This window comes from Cucumis sativus, chromosome 6 (assembly GCF_000004075.3).
Source record: "Cucumis sativus cultivar 9930 chromosome 6, Cucumber_9930_V3, whole genome shotgun sequence".
NCBI classification, from domain to species: Eukaryota; Viridiplantae; Streptophyta; class Magnoliopsida; order Cucurbitales; family Cucurbitaceae; genus Cucumis; species Cucumis sativus.
The window spans coordinates 15,210,819-15,234,437 of record NC_026660.2 but is presented as its reverse complement, the minus strand read 5'-3'; the positions used below and the strand labels follow the sequence as shown (position 1 = coordinate 15,234,437).

Genomic DNA, 23,619 nt, shown 5'->3' with positions numbered 1-23,619 from the left:
ATATTTTCTTCATTTGAACTTCGATTTGGGTGATTCAAGAGGCGTTAGAATCATTTTTCCAAGCTCTACGATATGGTCTATTCAAATTAATAAAATTGTCAATAAAAAAATCAGATTTGTTATCATCAAAACATAAATTAATTGAATAATTAAAATAAATTAATTTGAGATTAAGGGCCAAAAAGCCAACAATCTCCCCCTTTTTGATGATGACAAATCATTGAAGAAAAATAACTTGAAATACACATGATCAACAAGTAATTCTATTATCAAGATGTATAACCATAAAGCTCATGTATATATTTCACCACAAAGATCATACTTGAAAACAATTGATAAGAGAACCTTCTTTGTCCTTAATTAATTTTTCTCTAAAAAAATATGCATTATTCAATAGAAACAATTATGCAACAAATTGATAAAAACATATTTTTCTTATACTTCTCCCCCTTTGGAATCATCAAAAACAATACCAAGGAAGTTAGCTCTCCCAAAAAAACATGAACACATACAAAATGTCTAATTCTCCCCCTATCAATATGCATTACGGTAACAATATCAAGTAAGATATAAAATCAAGATGCATCCCAACGAATAATTCCAAGCTCAAGCCTATTTTTACAAAAGCTTTCTTCACTCAAAGGTTTGGTAAATATATCCGCTAATTGATTATTGGAACTTACAAACTCAAGAGTAATATGACCATTTTGTACATGCTCTCTAATAAAGTGATGCCTAATATCTATATGCTTAGTTCTAGAATGATGAATAGGATTCTTAGTCAAATTTATGGCACTAGTATTATCACAAAATATAGGCACATTATCAAATTTTAATCCAAAATCACAAAGAGTTTGTTTCATCCAAAGAATTTGTGCACAACAACTAGCAACCGCAATATATTCCGCTTCGGTAGTGGATAAGGCAACCGAATTTTGCTTTTTACTAAACCAAGATACTAAGGAACTACCAAGAAATTGACAAGTCCCACTAGTACTTTTACGGTCAAGTAAACTACCGGCAAAGTCCGCATCGGAATATCCTACCAAATTAAACTCAACATTTCTAGGATACCATAATCCAACATCAATAGTTCCAAGCAAATATTTAAGTATCCTTTTAACAGCATGGAAATGTGATTCTTTAGGACAAGATTGAAATCTAGCACAAAGACATACACTAAACATGATATCGGGTCTACTAGCGGTCAAATAAAGTAAAGATCCAATCATACCTCGATAAGTCTTTATATCCACACACTTACCTTTTTCATCTTTGTCAAGCTTAGTGGTAGTGCTCATAGGAGTTTTTGCAACTTTACCTTCATTTAATTTGAATTTCTTGAGCAAATCCCTTGTGTATTTTTCTTGACTTATGAAGATGCCATCCTTGAGTTGTTTGATTTGAAGACCAAGGAAGAAACTAAGTTCTCCCATCATACTCATCTCAAACTCATTATGCATACACTTGGAAAATTCTTCACACAAAGATGAATTAGTAGAACCAAATATAATATCATCCACATAAATTTGTACTATAAGCATGTCATTATTTTTAACTTTAATAAATAGAGTATTATCAATTTTTCCCATCTTAAAGTCATTCTCAAGTAAAAACTTGCTAAGTCTATCATACCAAGCTCTTGGAGCTTGTTTTAAGCCATAAAGAGCCTTTTTCAACTTATAAACATGATTAGGTAAATCAAAACTTTCAAAGCCCGGAGGTTGTTCTACGTAAACTTCCTCCACAATATAACCGTTTAAAAAAGCACTTTTTACATCCATTTGATACAAAATGAAATTTTTATAAGAAGCAAAAGCAAGCAACATTCTAATAGCTTCTAATCTAGCAACCGGTGCAAAAGTTTCTTCATAATCTATACCTTCTTCTTGACAATAACCTTGAGCTACAAGTCTAGCTTTATTTCTAATGATATTTCCATTTTCATCCATCTTATTTCTAAAAACCCATTTAGTTCCGATTATAGATGCATTAGAAGGCCTAGGGACTAATTTCCAAACTTTGTTTCTTTCAAATTGATTTAATTCTTCTTGCATAGCTAAAATCCAAAACTCATCACATTCGGCATCTTTAAAACTTCTAGGTTCAATTTGAGACACAAAAGCAAGATTACTAAATAAATTAAGAGAAGAACGAGTTTTGACACCTTGTTCGGGATTGCCAAGAATTAGATCCTTGGGATGGGATAGAGCATATCTCCACTCTTTAGGCAAGGATGAAGAACCCTCTTCTTTCTTCTCTATGATGTTCACATCTTGCATACTTGGAACAATTTCTTTGCCTTTGTCATTAACAAGTAAATCTCCAAAATCTTTTTCTAAATCATCACTACAAATAGACTCATTAGAAACATTATTCCAAGATTCATCAAATACAACATGAATAGATTCCTCAATAACTAAAGTTTTCTTATTGAAAACTCTATAAGCTTTACTAGTAGAGGAATATCCTAGAAAAATACCAACATCCGTCTTAGAATCAAATTTTCCAAGTTTTTCTTTGTTATTCAAAATAAAACATTTACAACCGAAAACTTTGAAATACCCAATATTTGGAATTTTTCCATGCCAAAGTTCATAAGGAGTTTTATCTAAAGATGGTCTAACTAAAACTCTATTTGAAACATAGCAAGCGGTGTTAACGGCTTCCGCCCAAAAATATTTAGGTAAACCATACTCATTCAACATTGATCTAGCAAATTCTTGCAAAGTACGATTTTTCCTTTCAACTACACCATTTTGTTGAGGAGTTCTTGGAGAGGAAAAATTATGGGAAAAACCATTTTCTTCACAAAAAGCTTTAAAAGCATCATTATCAAATTCTCCTCCGTGATCACTCCTAATTTTGGAAATAAAAAATCCTTTTTCATTTTGTACTCTTTTTGCAAAACTAATAAAACTTTTCAAAGCATCATCCTTATGTTTTATCATCAAAACCCAAGTAAATCTAGAAAAATCATCAACTATCACAAAAGCATAATAATTTCCTCCATAGCTAGCAATTCTAGAAGGGCCAAATAAGTCCATGTGTAATAGTTGTAAGGGTCTAGTAGTAGAGATCACATTTTTAGATTTGAAAGAGGACTTAGTTTGCTTACCCATTTGACAAGCATCACAAACTTTGTCTTTTTCAAATTTAAAACTAGGAAGACCTCTAACCAAACAATTTTTAGAAATATTTGAAATTAAGTGCATGCTAGCATGTCCTAGTCTTCTATGCCATAACCAAGAATCATTATGCAAAACCGAAAGACATTTATCAATAATAGGATAATCATTCAAATCAAGAGTGTACACATTTTCATCCCTATTTCCAACAAACAAAACTTTTCTATCACTAACATTTTCAATTATGCAATTTCTTTTATCAAATATTACTCTAAATCCTTTATCACACAATTGACTAATACTAAGCAAATCATGCTTTAAACCATCAACCAAATGAACATTTTCAATCAAAGTAGATGAATCATTTCCTATATTACCCTTACCAATTATTTTACCTTTCTTGTTGTCACCAAAGGTTACCATGCCTCCATTCTTTTTGGAGAAAGAGATAAGCTTGGATCGGTCTCCCGTCATGTGTCTTGAGCAACCACTATCCAAGTACCATTTGTTTTTCTTGGAGGCTTTCAAACAAACCTAAAAACAACTAATTTCAAGTTTGATCCTTTGGTACCCATACTTGTTTGGGTCCTAGAATGTTAGCATTTACATATTTAGGGATCCATTTCATTTTTTCATAGACATTACAAGCACTAGATCTAGATAGGTAACAAGAATAAGCTTTATGTCCATACTTGCCACAAGAAAAACAAACAACATTATGCAAAGATTTATTTTTCATAACAAATTTATGTACTCTACTTTTATTGGAGAAATTCTTCCTTGGAGCAATGTAAAACTTTGCTCTTTGCGAAAAATTTCTTCTTGAATAAGTATTTTGAGCATACTTCAATTTAAAGCATTTAGGTCTAATGTGACCTTCAACACCACAATTATGACATATGGGTACAAAACTAGATTTAACATGATTAGACACATGATTAGACATGTTAAACTTAGGCACAATAGGTGATGCTTTAACGAATGTAGTTTTAGAACTTGAAGGAGTAGATGATTCATCAATATAGCCTAAACCTCTCTTATCACCATAAGATTTTCCTACTTCAATAATTTTGTCCAATCTTTGAGCACCTATTGTCAACTTTTTAATAGTTTCTTTAGCTTTATCAAGTTCTTGTAAAACACTTAGTTCATTTTCTTTAAGCACTTTAATCAAGTTATCTTTTTCACAACTATCATGCTCAAGAAATCTAACTTTATCAAGCAAAGCATCTTTCTCAATACAAACATGCTTATCACTAGAGACATTCAATTCTTCAATTTGCTCAAAATTTTCATTCTCTTTAAAGCAAGCAATTGTATCAAGTAAAGACTTATTTTCACTAATTAAAACATTGTATTTCTTCTTAAGCACAACATACTTAGAACTAAGTTTTTCTAGGTCATTTTGCATGCTTTCAAAATTTTCAAATAATTCATCAATAGAAAGAGGTTCTAGAGCTACCTTATCATCATGTTCATCATCTTTGTCACTATGAGCCATGAGACCAAGATTTGCCATTTCTTCAACTTCACTTTCACTTTCACTACTATCATCCCATGTAGCCTTCATTGCCCATACTCGGTCTCGGACGTTCTAAAAGCTTCTGGGTATCTAGGCCGAGTATGGGCGGGGCAGCACGCACATGGGCGTGTCTAGGACCTTCTGGAAGCATATGGGGGCGTCTGGTGTCACAAACATATTTTTCAAAGTGTGTTTACCTTTGGTTATATGCTCTGATTACCTTCAGTTTATCTGATCTTTAGTTTGCATAACTAGTTTAGGTGTTTGTTTTTCATTATAGGTCATAAAGCTTGGGTGTGACATTTAGATATTTTCATATGCAAGCCTGCCAGAGCTGAAAATGTTCAAAATGTACTATAGGGGAGGCATATCAGTTGAATCCCGACCCGAGCATTAGTTGTACTCTTTGCAAGCAACCATTTTTCCTTGCAATTGATAGTCTTTAATGCTTATTGTAACGTCTATTTCAATGTATTTCTTTCTTCACCGCTTTTTATAAATAAAATTTCTCTAAAACGCAAAAGGAAGGTTACGACATACATCGACATTACCCACAACTCTTGGATTTTTATCGGCTGACTTGTTCCTTGAGTTAGAATAAGTGCCGCACAATCGTCCGTCTCGAGGTTGAAACGATACGATTGTGACAAGTGGTATCAGAGCCAAATTAGCTGACAGTTCAGACAGAGAGATGTCGACTGCAAAACGAGTGAGCAAGACCCATGAAGAACGATTGGTGGGGATCGAAGAGCAGATGCTCCACCTGATGGAAGTTCCTGATTCCATCTGATTTATGGAAGAACAACTTGAGAAAGTTGTCGGGAGAGCCGGTGCTGTTGATGCGGTGTCTGATCGCCTGGATGGATTACCCATACAAGATTTGTTGGCTAGAGTTGACATGTTAGAGTTACAAATCCAGAGAATTGGAAATGTTTCCTACGAGCGTGGGGACAGTTCATCAGGCTTTGTTGTCCAGATGGAGGAGCGAGTTATGAAGCTAGATAACTCTCGGAAGGATATAATGGAAATGATAAATTGCATGTCAGAGGACTTTTGAGCCACCTAGGATGTCATTAGAAATGAAATCGTAGAGGTGAACACGAAGGTAAACCTTATGATGCGAGCGTTGACCAATCAAGCTCCAGCTGGAGGAGCGATTACACTTGACAAGATAAAGATCCTGGAACCCAAGCCCTTCTATGGGGCAAGGGATGCGAAGGCATTGGAAAACTTTATCTTTGATATTGAGCAGTACTTGAAAGCCACAAACACCGTGGCGGAGGAAGCCAAAGTGACGTTGGCGACCATGCATCTATCTAAGGATGCAAAGTTATGGTGGAGGCCCCGATATTTTGACATTCAGGAAGGACGTTGCGTAATAGACACTTGGGACAGTTTGAAGAGAGAACTTCGTTCACAGTTTTTTCCAGAGAATGTTGAGATTTTAGCTCGATGAAAACTGCGGGAGTTAAAGCACACTGGAACCATTCGGGAGTATGTGAAGCAGTTTACCTAGCTGATGTTAGACATATTCGACATGACTGAAAAGGACAAGATCTTTAGTTTTGTTGAAGGACTGAAGTCGTGGGCAAGGACTAAGCTATACGAGCAGAAGGCCTAAGACCTCGTATCAGCTTATGCGACAGCTGAACGCTTGTTTGATCTGTCTAGTGACGTTCAAGAGACGAAACGTCATCAAAGCACTGCACCTGGAAGAGACAGAAACAACCGACCGAATTCTTTCGAAGTTGTCAGTGGAAATAGAAGTCCTGGTAGAGACCGCAAGCCTTTCCAGCCAAACACGGGGAACATTGGGCAGAGGCCCAATAATCAGAGGACATCTCACATCAGATGTAACAGACTTTGTAACGGATATCCAACTCTATAAGTTGCTACATTTGTAACGGACCATGTCGGGCAAGGGAATGCCCAGATAAAACTGCCTTCTATGCCTTTCAGGCTTCTTTAGCTGCAGACTCAGATGACACGTCGTGTTAACCAGAGAAGGAAGTTGGGCATGTAGAAGGAGTTCAGAATGTTAGAGTGGGAGCCATAAGACTCATGTCGTCCCTTCAGAAGAAAGCGGGAGAGACAAGTGGTCGTACTAAAGGGGGCCTAATATATGTTGACACCTGGATCAACCGAAAGCATGCAAAGAGCACTATGGTTGACTCCGGTGCCACTCATAATTTAATAGCGATGGCCGAAGCCAGACGACTAAACCTTCATTGGAAGAAAGATACGGGAAAAATGAAGGCCGTGATTTCTACAGCTCTACCTGTCGATGGGGTAGTGAAACGGGCAGCGATAGAGTTGGGAGGATGAAGCGGCTTCGTTGATTTTGTTGTTGTAGGCATGGATGACCTTGATGTAGTTCTTGAAATGGAATTCCTTCTCGAACATCAAGTGATAAAAATGTCTGCAGCCAAATGTCTGGTGATCACGGGTTCTACCCCCACCGTTGTGCAGACAGACCTTTGGCAACCCAAAGGACTGAGAACGATCTTGGCCATGCAACTGAGAGAGGGCTGTGTTCGGGAAGAGACAATGTGTGTCGTCAAGAGATGTTGTGATGGGAAACGTGGTAGTTTGCCCATGCCAAAATCGCCAACGAAGAATGAGTGTCGTTTGGCGCAGTCGGAGTCAACTGGACTCCGGAGACAGTCAAGGAGACTGTCGTGCGCAGGATTCACTAGACCTGCAAAAGCTCCGTATAAAGCACAATGCTTTTTTCGTGAAGAAGAGAAAGGACGGTTGGGTGTCGACAACCGTGCCCTGAAGCAAGCCCCGAGGAGAGGGCCAACTCTTGGGTCCGCGAGTGTGACCCTACTTGTTGAAGCTTACTCTGAGGCGTGTAATCATGCGTTGAGTGGTGTCCTACTGCAGAATGGACACCCTATCGCATTTGAGAGTCAAAAGAAGAGTGCCACAGAGGGCAATTATATGTGTCGGCGCGTACACAGGCCTGTAAAGCTGATGGCTCAATGCAAGACGCGTCAAAAGAATCCATGAAGGAAAACTTTTTCGCTCATTATGGCATGAGTTTGACAAAGGCCGACAAGTCAGTGCAAAAGAATGGGGGTCGTTCGTTAGAGGCAACAGAACCTGGTGTTACAGCTGTGAAGAAATCATCTACTGATAGAAGTCCAACAAAGAGTGTTGGTGACAGAAAACATGTATTGTCGCGTCTTGTTGATTTCCCCTGTATGAAGAAGGATCCTCAGACTCATAACGTTGCAGAGAAGTGAAAGCGAAGATCAGACACCGTTCCAGCCAATCTAGAGAGAGTCTCAAAGCGGCCGAAAAGGTGGGCAGATGGGAAGCATCGCCCGTTGGACCTTCATGTGGAAGGTCAGGACATCGTGACGCCGCGACCTGAACAGATACGGTTTCTAAAGATACGAAGATCTCCACCTGGATTGACCAGTATTCCACCAATTAGTAACCCAAGATTCTAGGCTTTTATTAAATGAAAGAGAGATCCACCAGGGCAAAAATACTATAGATGCAAGATATAGAAGGGGAATGAATGCTTTCTTTTTTTCCATTTTTTCCGTGAGAGGACACGAGGAACCAACGAAAGTCGAAGAAGAAGACCCACAGGGAGGATACACAAGTTCGTGATGAAGTAGAAGAGCCTCCTCATGGAAGAAGCCTGTGGAAGACGTACCAAAGATCGTGAAGCGTGGAGGCAGAAGATCGAAGGGTTCTAGCTTTGCCAGTCGATGAGGACGTCAACTGTTTAAGTGGGGGAGTGTGTCACGGACATATTTTTCCAAAGTGTGTTTACCTTTGTTTATATGTTTTGATTACCCGAGTTTATCTCATCTTTAGTTTGCATAACTAGTTTAGGTGTTTGCTTTTCATTCTAGGTCATAAAGCTTGGGTGTGATGTTTCGACATTTTCATATGCAAGCCTGCCAGAGTTGAAAATGTTCAAAATGTACTATAGGGGAGACATACTAGTTGAATCCCCGCTCGAGCATTAGTTGTACTCTTTGCAAGCAACCCTTTTTCCTTGCAATTGACAGTCTTTAATGTTTATCGTAACATCTATTTCAATATATTTCTTTCTTTCCAGCGTTTTATAAATAAATTTCCCTCAAACGCAAAGGAAGGTTACGACATACGCCAGCGTTACCCACAACTCTAGGATTTTTATCGGCTGACTGGTTCGTTGAGTTAGAACAAGTGCCGCACAATCGTCCGTTTCGAGGTTGAAACCCTATGATTGTGACACTTGGCTCCGCTTTGGTGGTCCTTTGGGAGTCTTATAGCACGTTTTGGTGCAAAAAGTGGGGTCATTTCGTGGGACGTGACATATAGCTTCTTCATTTGTAGCCATGAACCTGGAAAACAAGTCAGCTATTATTGTGCAGAAGGAATTATTAAGAAAGTACAAGGTAACCGATCGCAAAAAATATGAAAACACAGACAGTTATGACAGAAAGTCCCTTAAAATTTTCGATACTGAGGTGGGTAGAAGACAATTCAATGGCTTCTGAACTCGAACATTCGACTTTTCGACTTTTCTTGCAAAAAGAACTCTAAGATTACTCGAGCGAGACCATAAAGTAGTTGCTTATGAAGTTTCGAGACCTTCTACATTGTTCTAAGTTGGATAGTTTCTTTCGAGGCCACAACAATTGTGGCCTCATTTTCAGCGTTTTGGGACGAAACTAAAATCTGAAATCTAGGGCATCACTGTACAAATTTTGTACGCAAAAAAACTCTAAAATTGCTCAAAACGAGACCACCCAGTTGTTGGATGTGAGTTTTCGAGACATTCGACACTGTTGTAAGTTGGGTAGTTTCTTTCGGGGCCACAACATTGGTGGCCCCCTTTTCAACGTTTTGGGACGAAACTAAAAAGTGAAGTTTGGGCATCACCGTTCGACTTTTCTGACAAAAAAACATCTAACGTTACTCGAAATGAGACCACAAAATAGTTGGATGTGAAGGTTTGAGACCTTCGACATTGTTCTAAGTTGGGTAGTTTCTTTCAGGGCCACAACATTGGTGGCCCCCTTTTCAGCGTTTTAGGACGAAACAAAAATCTGAAATCTAGAGCATCACCATTCGACTTTTATACGAAAAAACCTCTAAAATTGCTCAAAACAAGACAACTTAGTAGCTGGATGTGAACTTTCGAGACATTTGACACTGTTCTAAGTTGAGTAGTTTCTTTCGGGGACACAACATTGGTGGCCCACTTTTCAATGTTTTGGGATGAAACAAAAAAGCGAAGTTTGGGCATCTCCTTCGACTTTTCTGACTAAAAAAACTCTAACATTACTCAAAACGAGCCACATTAATTGTTGCCCCCTTTTCAGCGTTTTGGGATGGAACTAAAAAGCAAAATCTAGGGCATCTCCGTTCGACTTTTGTAGGCAAAAAAAACTCTAACATTAGTCGAAACGAGACCACAAAGTAGCTGGATGTGAACTTTTGATACCGTTGACGTTGTCAGGGCCACAACATTGGTGGTTCCCTTTTAAGTGCTTTGGGATGAAACTAAAATCTAAAATCTAGGGCATCACCGTTCGAATTTTGCTCGCAAAAAAACTCTAAAATTGTTCGAATTGAGCCCACGCAGTAGCTGGATGTGAACTTTCGAGACATTCGACACTATTCTAAGTTGGGTAGTTTCTTTCGAGACCACAACATTGGTGGCTCCCTTTTTAACGTTTTGGGACGCAACTAAATTAAAAGCAAAGTTTGGGCATCACCTTTCGACTTTTGTAGGCAAAAAAACTCTAACATTACTCTAAATGAGACCACAAAGTAGTTGGATATGAAGATTATTCGAGATCCTCAACACTGTTCTAAGTTTGGTAGTTTCTTTCGAGGCCACAATTTTTTGGATTTTGGGATGGAACCAAAAAGTGAAGTTTAAGGCATCACCGTTCGACTTTTGTAGACAAAAATACTCTAACATTACTCGAAACGAGACATCCCAGGAGCTGGATGTGAACGTTCGAGACCTTCGACACTGTTTAAGTTAGGTAGTTTCTTCCGAGGCCGCAACATTGATGGCCCTCTTTTCAGCGTTTTGGGACGAAACTAAAATCTGAAATCTAGGGAATCACAGTTCGACTTTTGTACGAAAAAAAACTCTAACATTAGTCGAAACGAGATCACCAGTAGCTGAATGTGAACTTTCGACACATTCGACGTTGTTCTAAGTTGGGTAGTTTCGTTCAGGGCCACAGAATTGGTGGCCCCCTTTTGAACGTTTTGGGACGAACTAAAAAGCGAAGTTGGGGCATCACCGTTCGACTTTTCTAGCAAAAAAAAACTCTAACAGTACTCGAAACGAAACCACCCAGAAGTTGAATGTGAACTTTCGAGACCTTCGACACTGTTTTAAGTTGGGCAGTTCTTCCGGGGCCACAGCATTGGTGGTCCCCTTTTCAGCGTTTTGGGATGAAATTAAAAAGCGAAGTTGTGGCATTACCATTCGACGTTTCTCACAAAAAAACTCTAAAATTACTCGAAACGAGACCACAAAGTAGTTGGATGTGAAGTTTCGAGACCTTCGACATTTTTCTAGGTTGGGAAGTTTCTGTCGGGGTCACCGCAATTGAGGCCCCATTTTCAGCATTTTGAGATGGAACTAAAAAGCGAAGTCTAGGGCATCACTGTTCGACTTTTGTATACAAAAAAACTCTAACATTATTCGAAACCAGACCACCCAGTAGCTGGATGTGAACTTTTGAGACCTTCGACACTGTTTAAGTTGGGTAGTTTCTTCCAGGGCCACAGCATCAGTGGCCCCCTTTTTCAGCATTTCGGGAAGAAATTGAAATATGAAATCTAGGGCTCCACCGTTCGACTTTTGTACGCAAAAAAACTCTACAATTGCTCGAAACGAGACCACCAAGTAGCTGGATGTGAAGTTTTGAGACATTTGACACTATTCAAAGTTGGGTAGTTTCTTTCGGGGCCACAACATTGGTAGCCCTGTTTTCAACGTTTTGGGACGGAACTAAAAAGCGAAGTTTGGACATCACCGTTCGACTTTTCAAGCAAAACAAACTTTAACAGTACTCGAAACGAGACCACCGAGGAGTTGAATGTGAACTTTCGAGACCTTCGACACTGTTTTAAGTTGGGCAGTTTCTTCGGGGGCCACAATATTGGTAGTCTCCTTTTCAGCGTTTTGGGACGAAATTAAAAAGCGAAGTTGTGGCATCACCGTTTGACATTTCTTGCAAAAAAAACTCTAACATTATTCAGAATGAGACCACAAAGTAGTTGGATGTGAAGTTTCGAGACCTTCGACATTTTTCTAGGTTGGGAAGTTTCTGTCGGGGTCACCGCAATTGAGGCCCCATTTTCAGCATTTTGAGATGGAACTAAAAAGCGAAGTCTAGGGCATCACTATTCAACTTTTGTATGCAAAAAAATTCTAACATTACTCGAAACGAGACCACCCAGTAGCTTGATGTGAACTTTTGAGACCTTCGACACTGTTTTAAGTTGGGCAGTTTCTTCGGGGGGCCACAGTGGGTGGTCCCTTTTTCAGCATTTTGGGACGAAATTAAAAAGCGAAGTTGTGGCATCACCATTCGATATTTCTCACAAAAAAACTCTAACATTACTCGAAAGGAGACCACAAAGTAGTTGGATGTGAAGTTTCGAGACCTTCGACATTGTTCTAAGTTGGAAAGCTTCTGTTTGGACCACCGCAATTGAGGCTCCATTTTCAACATTTTGGGATGGAACTAAAAAGCGAAGTCTAGGACATCACTGTTCGACTTTTGTATGCAAAAAAAAACTCTAACATTACTTGAAACGAGACCACTCATTAGCTGGATGTGAACTTTCGAGACCTTCGACACTGTTTTAAGTTGGATAGTTTCTTTCAGGACCACAATATTGGTGGCCCCATTTTTAACGTTTTGGGATGCAACTAAAAAGCGAAGTTTGGGCATCACTATTCGACATTTGTAGGCAAAAAAACTCTAACATTACTTGAAACGAGACCATAAAGTAGTTGGATATGAAGATTCGAGACCTTCAACATTGTTCTAAGTCTGGTAGTTTCCTTCAAGGCCACAGCAATTATGGCCCCCTTTTCTGCATTTTGGGATGGAACTAAAAAGTGAAGTTTAGGGCATCACCGTTCGACTTTTGTAGGCAAAAATACTCTAACATTACTCGAAACGAGACCACAAAGTAGTTGGATGCGAAGTTTCGAGACCTTTGACATTGTTCTAAGTTGGGAAGTTTCTTTCGGAGCCACCGCAATTGAGGCCCCTTTTTCAGCGTTTAGGGATGGAACTAAAAAGCGAAGTCTAGGGCATCACTGTTCGACTTTTGTATGCAAAAAACCTCTAACATTACTCGAAACGAGACCACCCAATAGCTGTATGTGAACTTTCGAGACCTTCGACACTGTTCTAAGTTGGGTAGTTTCTTCCGGGGCCAAAACATCAGTAGCCCCCTATTCAACATTTTGGGACGAAACTAAAATCTGAAATCTAAGGAATCACCGTCCGACTTTTGTACGCAAAAAAGCTCTACAATTGCTTGAAACGAGACCACCCAGTAGCTGGATGTGAAGTTTTGAGACATTTGACACTGTTCTAAGTTGGGTAGTTTCTTTCGGGGTCACAACATTAGTAGCCCCATTTTCAATGTTTTGGGACGAAACTAAAAAGCGAAGTTTGGGCATCACCGTTCTGGCAAAAAAACCTCTAACATTTCTTGAAACGAGACCACAAAGTAGTTGGATGTGAAGTTTCGAGACCTTCGACATTGTTCTACGTTGGGTAGTTTCTTTCGGAGTCATAGCATTGGTGGCCCCCTTTTCAGCGTTTTGGAACCAAACAAAAATCTGAAATCTAGGGCATCACCGTTCAACTGTTGTACGTAAAAAAACTCTACAATTGCTCGATACGAGACCACCCAATAGCTGGATGTGAAATTTTGAGACATTCGACATTGTTCTAAGTTGGGTAGTTTCTTTCGGGGCCACAGCATTGGTGGCCCCCTTTTCAACGTTTTGGGACAGAACTAAAAAGCGAAGTTTGGGCAACACCGTTTGATTTTTCTGGCAAAAAAACCTCTAACATTACTCGAAACGAGACCACAAAGTAGTTGGATGTGAAGTTTCGAGACCTTCAACATTGTTCTAAGTTGGGTAGTTTCTTTCGGGACCACATCAAGTGTGGCCCCCTTTTCAGCGTTTAGGGATGGAACTAAAAAGTGAAGTCTAGGGCATCATCGTTCGACTTTTGTAGGCAAAAAAACTCTAACATTACTCAAAACAAGACCACCCAGTAGCTGAATGTGAACTTTCGAGACATTCGACACTATTCTAAGTTAGGTAGTTTCTTTAAGGTTCTTGTTATTTCCTTGCATTATTTTAAATATTTTCCTATGATTCAATATTAATTATTGCAAAGGCAGTTGATAAGTTTCTTAAAGAAAATGGAAATATCATTAGATTTTCACTCACATGTGAAGTGTTTGACTCTAATGAAAGTGGAATTCAATTAGGTAAATTTAAAGGGTTTGATAAAGGGTTGATCATAGTTGCACCCATTGAAGATTCAAAATCAAGTGCTTGGGTGTTCCTTAGACCATTTACAGTTGAGATGTGTGTAACTACATATTCCCATAGAATGTGTAATTGTTTTTAATGTGTAATTGCTAACATATCTAGTGCTTTATGCACACTTAAACTCTTTGTATTTGTCTCTTTTTGTCTCCACTCTACTAAAAAAATGGGTTTACTTGACGTTAATACAATATCAAGTAAACGTATACTGAACGTTTTTAAAAACGTCAAGTAATCGACTGTCAAGTATAGTCACATTACTTAACACTTACAAGTTTTGCATCGACAAGTTTAGGGTTTTACTTACAAGTTATCACTACCACACGCTTGTTCAAAATTCAAAATCTACTCTACTATGAAGCTTTATTTGACCCTCAGCCTACAATATGGGTAAAGAATTGTTCTCCCTAATTATGGTTGATTAATCATTGATGTCTACAAAAGTAGAAACATGACATATCATGGCCTTAAGTATCTCAAGCTTGTGCAAGCCAAGTTGAAGAAAGAAAATCAATTATGTTTAATAAGGAAGAAACAAAATATAACTTGTACAAATATTATGAAAATAAATGAAATAAATGGAGTAAACACAAACTACCATCATAAACATCCAGAAGAGTAATAAACTAATGAGATTCAAAAATACCAGTCATGCTTGCATATCAGATTGAAAAATTGCAATGTTTCTAAAAGATGCCACACATCTCAAGTCCATTATAAGAAAATCTAATGTTTGTCAGTTTGTGGTATCAACAATGCATGAATAGTGTTAGAACGTGTCGTTTCACTTAGTTTGCGAACTACTATGGTCTTCCTCTATTCTCATTCATTCATCGATAAAACAAAGTTAAAAGATTTTGATCACAAAAGCTCTTCATGTAAAAAAATAAAAACAAAAACAATTAAATAATTTAAAAAGGTTTCAAAATTAATTGTACCAAACAAGGAATAATTAACTAAACAAAATGGAAGGGATGAATCTTAAGAAAACAAATCACTCAAACCATGTCTAATCAAAATTTAGGGGTTTTTTGTCTATCAAATAAAGTAATAAATCAATGAACTTCAACAATTAAAATTCACAAAAATAATTCAATAAAAGAATGGCAAAAAACTTCAATATCATAAAATCCACCATACTAAATAGATGCATTCTGTAAACTAATTTTATTGCATGCCCACCACCCCTTCCAAAATTTATTGGATAAAAATTGAGTAAACTTAAAACATAGACAATCACAAAATTGTTGCAAACCTGCATTGACTGGTCAATGTCTTTAAATCTCCCTATCTTTCGCTCGGACTACCGACTTTAGCCTCCCAACTTTGGTCTCCAATCTTGATATATCTTAATGTAGCCTGCCACAAGAAAATAAAGGTGACTGAATACAAGGAAACATGGTTGTGTAAAGGAATATTAGAAAGTTTTGCAACATTATTACCTTGAAATGAACTACATTTATTCCATGTCTTAAACCAATCTCTTATAACAAGAAATGAACCAAAATTAGAAACAACAGCTCTTTTAACACTACCGAAAGACATAATCTCACGAAGACACTTAGCAATAAAATCAAATCTTTAATGCAGCAGCATTCTCATAAAATGTTAAACAAATCTCCTCGTAATTCCCATTATTTGATAAGCAAGAAACAAAATAGATCATTAAGTTATACAAATTCACGAAAAATCAAACATAATAAATCATTAAATTGAAATGTGAAGGTAGACTTAAGTAAGCCTGATCCTATTAGCTCAAAAGATAGTCACGGGTCGTGTTATGAGAAATATCAAGGTAGACTTAACTAAGACTTAACTAAGCACAGATAACAGAGTAATTTTTCTTTTCATTCCAACAAATGCAAAATGAAACTCAAAACAATCTCACATAACCCAAATAAAAAATTCTTCCATTATCTTCTTCATAACACAAGCATCTCTAATCTCCACCCCCGACAAAGACACAAAACGTTAAAATTAAGAACATATAGAATCAAAAGCAACACAAAAAACCAAAGACAAAAAGAAAAAAATAGTTAAGATCAAAACCATAATCATAGAACAATCAACAACAAACTAATCTCATATCTCATCAAATTTTCAAAAGAATAAATAAAAGAAAACAAGTAAGAATCAGACAAGCAAACATACAATGTCTATTTTTCCATTTGAATTTTTCCTACCTCTGTTAAGTTCCAAACATGTTTTTGAGTCATTGGAAATTACTTTCTACATTACAACATCACTTTTAAAAGTATAGACACAAACAAACGTTAATATGGCATGAAAATCACTTTTAACAAAACATTTATTAATAAAAATCAATTTTGTTAACTAGGTTCTAAAAACACTCTCAAATATGCCCTCCATAACCTGGTTTAAGTTTTCAAGAAAAATGACTAATGGGCCGGGATACTCATGCCATGAAGTGGCAAAAAAGAGGCTGAACTTTGTATTTTAGGTATCATGTTGATGAAGACATGTAAAAGGTCTTATGATGCATATCAGTCGAGAAAACAAGTGATAAAAGAGAGAAACATATTTGAGTGTATCAAGAAAGCACCAATATATATAGAAGCTTAAGCTAATGGATAAGAGAGTAAATTTAACATAATATCCAACACTTTTTCTCACTTGTGAGTTTGAAATATGAAAAAGAGAGTCAAGCTAAGTGAGAATGTAAGTGCGTATATTCATGAAATAAGATGTTATCTCGTAAGACATGTATTTAAAGTAAATAAGATGTAGCAATACAAGTTGTGGTACGTTATACCAACACAGAGATTTTAAACGTTAAATGAAAAAAAAAAAAAAAAAGGCATTATTAGGGCGTAGTTAAAGTTTGGGTAATTAATATTTTTAAGCAAAGCTAGATGGACTCACTGGCTACAAGAAATAGACAATAATTTGGATAAAGGCAAGGCAAGGAAGGGATCTCTTGTGATAGAAAAAGAGACGAATGGTGATAATAAGGGTACCATAAAAGTAATGGAAATTTTTAATTGGACAAACCATTGTTTTTGTTCAACGTAATCCCCCCCCCCCCCCCAACGGTAACTTGGTCCGTAAATTTCATAAATTTAATCTCTCCTTCCAACCTGTCCTTCTCATTCATCTAAATCCCCTTTGACTCCTTAACAAAACAACACATTATTTGCTTATGGGATCAATCATCATTTATATTCCCTCTCTCCTTTTTTGTGTACAAAACATCCAGATTCTCTTCTAACTCCACCCTAAGAGAAACCTGAAATTTATCACCTACTACACAGCCTAATAGCTTCCATTGTCATTGTAGAGTTTAGGCTTAGAGGTATATGACATCCAAATGAAATATTTTAAAAGTACGAAAGTACAACACTTAGAAATACCAATCAAAGATGTATAAGATCTACTCACCACTAGTAAGCACAAAAATACTGATAAATTAAAAAGAAACTGTAATAAGAATACAGGAAGAAGAAAAGATTATGTATTGTTGATGAACTTACTTTGAGCCGATCACGAATTTAACACATCTCATATACCATTTAACTTTGTTGGCATTTCTAACCTAATGAACATTTCAATTCAACTATTCTGTCTCTTGAGTGTTGTAGCTTTAGACTGATGGTTATGTATTATGTCTCTTCAACGAAACTCTATGGTCTTGGTGGAAGGGTTTGGTATGAATTCTTTCTTTTTCTCCATTAAGACATGGTTTAGACATACAAAACCTCATATCTCACCTGTAAATAATAAACTCCTTTGACAGAATCCAACTTGAGCCTAGAACTGAAAAATAACTAAAAGCTCCTATCTCACCTGTAAATAATAAACACCTAATAATTTGATAGAGAAACCAATCAAAGACAGAAAAAAAACAGTGAGGAAAAAGCCATGAATCCCCATCCTATAAATTCAGGTTATATGTTCACTACTTTAAATCCACAATGAATTTAATTCATCTATTTATCTTAGAAACGTGTCTAAATATGGCATCCAAAATCACTTGAGAAAACAGAGCATAACATTTGAAGGTTACTGTGAACAAAGAAAGAAAAATCACGATTGCTCAAACAAGAAAATGTATAATTGATGTATGGTTAACCTACTTGCTTTAATTTCTACCAAACTTTACATACTTAATAAGTTAAAGTTCCTAGAAAAAACCCATTATTGTAAACTATTTCACCCAAAGAATATAGTAAGATTCTAAGTTTCGAACAAAATAATATATGAGTCAACTCTCTCATGATAGGGAATTTGAAAAAGTTATAAAATAGTGCAAATACAATGAGAAACAAGATAAAACAGGACTAAACTTAACATGAACTAAAAAATTAAACACATGAAACATTAAGAACCAACATTCATGGCAAGAAAACCTCTTCTTCATCATAATCTATGAATGAAACTTTTGTCTCTCAATCTAAAATTCCAAATCAATGGCCAGAACCTATGTTTTTCAAATGGACTAGAAATGTTAAAGTTTTAAAGATGATATCTTATCCTTTGAAATAAAAGTCACCTATCAGTATTTTTCATGGTAAATTCACTCTATTCCAAAGTGCTTCAATCTTGAGTGTAAAGATGATTAAACAAAAGTATCCAATAAACTAAATTATTTCAGTAGTGGCGGAAATACAAATGTAGATCCTTAAGAAAATTCAAGTTTCTGAAACTTAACAAAATCAAGGTAAATGACAATTGAAGTTAGGAATCGAAAGCACCTTAGAACCCTAGCTTTGTGCGACGTTGCGCACTTTGCCTTGTATCGATCGTGTTGTCAGTTCTCAGGCGGATCCAGTTCGAGGTCGGCCTATTCTGCCTCTTCTTCTTCGCGAGCTTCTTCTTCATTCTAAAAGTCTTATGAGACAGCATCTTCGGGTTCCGACGATGAACGATGAATGTGGGGGGTTTCGAATAGATTTTTTTGAATGGAGGTGAGCGTTTCGAACGAATGGGCAGGGGTTTCCAAAAGATTAACTTCGCGTGCGGCTCGTCCTTTGGGGTGGGCAGACGTCGTCGACGACAATGGCAGCAAACGGTCGGAGTTGTGGATGTCTGGCAGCAGAGGGTTTCGGTGTGTGTGGGGGGTTTCGAATGAGTTTTTTCGAATGGAGGTGAGCGTTTCGAATGGATGGGTCGGGGTTTCCAAAAGATTGACTTCGTGCGTGGGGGTTCTTTAGGGTGGGTAGACGTCATCGACGACAATGGAAGCAAGCGGTCGGAGTTGCGGACGGCCGGCAACAAAGGGGTTTCGGTGTGTGGGGGGGTTTCGAATGAAGGTGAGTGTTTCGAACGGATGGGCCGGGGTTTCCAAAAGATTGACTTCGCGCGTGGGGTTCTTTGGGGTGGGTAGACGTCGTCGACGACAATGGAAGCAAGTGGACGGAGAGGTGGACGGCCGGCGACAGAGGGTTTCGGTGTGTGAGGGGGTTTCAATTGGGGTGAGGATTTTCAAATGAATGGATTTCCAAAATGGTGACTTGGGATGAGAGGGTATGTTTTTGGGTACAATATATTGTTGGCTTTTTGGCCCTTAATCTCAAATTAATTTATTTTAATTATTCAATTAATTTATGTTTTGATGATAACAAATCTGATTTTTTTTATTGATAATTTTATTAATTTGACTAGATCATATCGTAGAGCTTGGAAAAATGATTCTAACGCCTCTTGAATCACCCAAATCGAAGTTAAAATGAAGAAAATATTGCTAAAAGAAGCTTAACGAAAAATACCCGAGATGGTGACATGGCGACCAAGCATTCAATTTGAACCAATTAGACAAAGTCACTTGGAGCAATGAAGGAGTAACAAATGTGGCTTTTTGTTATGTTTTATTGACTTTTATAAAGAAAATGACTTTAATATTATTATTTTTCCTTGTGTCTAACGGCTAGTTTTTTTAGAAGATAGTGAAGTTGCTTTATTGGTTTCTTTTTAAACAAAATATTTTGAAAAGACATATTATTATATTATTATTTGTATTGTGTCTAACGGCTAATTAAGTTTAAATCTCAACCATTCATTTTTCTTTAACTTATATCTAATGATCCAAAATGATTTTGAATTTATCTTTTCTCTTTTTTTAAATACTTCACTTTTTCCAAATTTTAAAAGACAAGATCATTAAATATTTACAATCCTCAAGCAAAAAGCCAACATTGTTATTCTCTCTAAAGCTTCCAATTTTTATTCTTTTCATCTTATTCTTGAGAGCTTCTTATTGTATTGTGAGGATTAAATTTGTGAGCTTCAAATTCTATACTCACTCTTTTAGAGAGTTTTCTTTTGTGTGATTTAAAAACTTCAACATATAGTAACGGTTGGATCCTAACCCGTGGAAAGAATCGGGTTTACTCTTGAACCCGAAAAATGAGCAAGAATCGGTTCGGCTCAAATCCGTGGAAAGAGTCCAAAGAAATTTTCAATCAAAATCCCAAGAGGTGCTTGGGAAAGTGGATGTAGGTTGAGTTTAACCGAACCACTATAAAATTACGGTGTCTTCTTCTCTAACTTTTTTCTAATTATTTTTTAATTTAATTTTAGTTACATATTCTTATTGGTTGAGTTTGATTGCATACTTCCATTCATATATTTTTATCAATCTTGTTATTTAACAAAGTTTACAAAATTCTTTATTTAAATTTAAAAAGTATCTAATTAATTGATTTTACTTTTTATTTGTCAAAAAGTTTATTTAAACTCTATTCACCCCCTCTAGGGTTGCCATACCGATTCAACATATATATATATATATATATATATATATATATATATTTTTTAATTTCAAGTAATTTTGGTTTTCTTTATCGAATTAAAATATATGTTTGTTCAGTTATTTAAGTGACTTATCACCTCAAATAATGAGAATATTATACTTGAAGCAAAAAATACTAGAAGAGAATAGAGGCAAAGATAAATAAAATATAGCTACCTATAAAATTTTTCTTTCCTCCTTTTCCCGCCTTCTTCCTTCTCGGGTAGCCTTTAATATTCTTTACGTACTGGCCAATCAAATCCAAGTTCTTTTTTTTAGTTATTTTTGGAGAGGGTTTGGAGAGAAAGGGAAAGATGAAAAGAGAAAAGAATGAAATGAAATTTTTAATAGGTTTATATTATTAAAATAATTTTTAATAAGTTTATTTTAATAAATTTATTTAATGAAATGAGGAAAATAAAAAATATATATATTTGGACAAAATAAAAATTATTTTCGAAAAGTATTAATCAAGATTTTAATGTAAAATCATGTTTAAGCAGGATTTATTAACTATATAAAATATTTTTGAGAAAATGTGTTTCCATTCCTACCCAAAATAAGTAATTAATTATTAAATTATAGATAGCTTGTATTTATTCACACACTGAATATATAAAACCCCAATATATGTATTTGACTTGAAACAGAAAAATATATGACTTACAACAAAGTCAATCACTTCAATTATAGCATCTCAATCATAGCTCCATCATCCTACAAAACCAATATCATTAATTATGAATATATGCCTCCAAAGTTATGCTAATTTCTGATCAAGTTGCAAGATAATGCTTATGATATTCTCTAGTAATAATAACTTTCCCAAGTTTTTTAATTTCTTATTAGAACTTGAATTTCTATACTTTAGTATAGAATCACAGCCTCCTCAAATTATTTTCCTATAAATTATTCGTTCAACATTTTAAATTTATTTTTTCCACTAGGTTGCTCTTGAGTTTCAGCGAAAATTTGTTGATCAGAAAGAATTTTGACTGTAAGCCCCACTGCATGATCGAGGTCTATTGTCGTCATAACTGTTGAGCATTAAACTCAAACTGTGTCAGTTTTTCAAAAGGTATTTGAGAGATTAAACGACATTCAAATTAAATATATGACTTATAGATTTTGATGTCTCGAATGTGTACTTTCTAATGGTTCAAGTTACAAGTCATTTGAAGTTATCTAAAAAAAAGTTATGACAGTTATAATAACGAAAGGTCAAGAATTACTACATCCTTTGAAATTCTATCTTAATTATTTTGTTCTCTTTAATTTTACTTTTATTAGTGATTTATTGAAGAAATTTAGAGAGACACCATATATAGTGATATTGTAACCTTTGATGGAAGCAAGTTGAGAAAGAAAATACACAAGATTAAGCAATTTTTGTTAATACTTTATCTCTTCAAAGTTTCTCCTCATTTGTCAATAACTCACCCTAAGTTTTAGGTAGGATAATCTGAGGGGGTGTGAGAGTTAACACACTAATCTCCTAGTTAATCATATCATGACTCACTCATTTTTAAATATTTGATCAATATGTATTATATATATTTACACTAATGATCATATAATTAATTGGAATGAGCGTACGTAATACTTAACCAGTTTGTTCCTCCCACGTCTTGTAAGCCAGCTACATGAATACGCGCATGGTCTAGCCATTAATAAAGCTGAACGTTGGGGTAAATATATAGAAAGTACCAAACAATAATGAGGGAAGGCATGGGTTTTGAAATGTTGAAGATCGGTGCACTCTTCCTTAACATATTAGTACTGTCGGTAGTGGCAGCAGAGGCGGACAAAACGGTTGCGGCGGTAAACTTGAAGGTGGGTGTGGTTTTGGATTTGAATGATGTTGTTGGGAAGATGGGTTTGAGTTGCATTAATATGACGCTCTCTGATTTTTATGCCAATCAAAATTATTATAAGACCAAATTGATTCTCAATCCCATGGACTCCAATGGAACGAACTAATTTTGGTGTAGCTACAGCAGGTTTGTTTTAATATTTATTATTATTTTTTATCAGTTCAAAACGTTTAAAAAAACAAGGTTAAGGGATTTGAATCCCTTTAGTCGAGAATTCCACATTGAAAAAATGTCAAGTGATCATCTCACTTTTTTTTTTCATAAGATACGTGAGCTAATTTGGATTGGAATAAAATCAAGAATTGACTAAAACTAAAATATGATATAAGAGTGCACATAAACTAAAGGTTTAAATAAAATAATGTCTTGTTTGTTTTCTTCGAAAATGGAATTTAAGCTTAACAACTGCTTTCAATAATTAAACAACCATGGAACTAATACATGATAGCAAGGTAGAAGCCATTTTAGGACCAGAAAGTTCATCACAAGCATACTTCATTGTGCAGCTTGGTGACAAAGCTGAGGTCCCTATAATTTCATTTGCACCAAAAATTTCCACTCTCTCTTATCTCAAATTTTCATACTTTTTCCGAGTCACCCAAAATCTCTCCTCCCAGGTTTACGCCATTAGTGACATCCTTAAAGTTTTCGGGTTGAGGGAAATCATTGCCGTCTACGAAGACAATAAGTTTGGAAAATGGATCGTTGCAAATCTCATTGACTCTTTGCATGTAGGTGCAAATAAGAGAAAGGAACATGTAATATACACACCATATATA

At 36.1% G+C, this 23,619-nt stretch overlaps 1 protein-coding gene across 1 annotated transcript; it reads right to left on the bottom strand.

Annotated features, from left to right (window-relative positions):
* Positions 1-18,931: 18,931 nt before the first annotated feature.
* Positions 18,932-19,081, bottom strand: LOC105435839 (60S ribosomal protein L39-like). Its single transcript, XM_011658954.1, has one exon. The coding sequence runs from the start codon at positions 19,079-19,081 to the stop codon at positions 18,932-18,934; it is 150 nt and encodes a 49-aa protein (XP_011657256.1).
* Between the last annotated feature and the right edge of the window lie 4,538 nt (positions 19,082-23,619).

What these genes read in the sequence shown, in the direction of transcription:
- LOC105435839 (XM_011658954.1), bottom strand. Translation starts at nt 19,081, where the DNA reads ATGCTGTCTCATAAGACTTTTAGAATGAAGAAGAAGCTCGCGAAGAAG.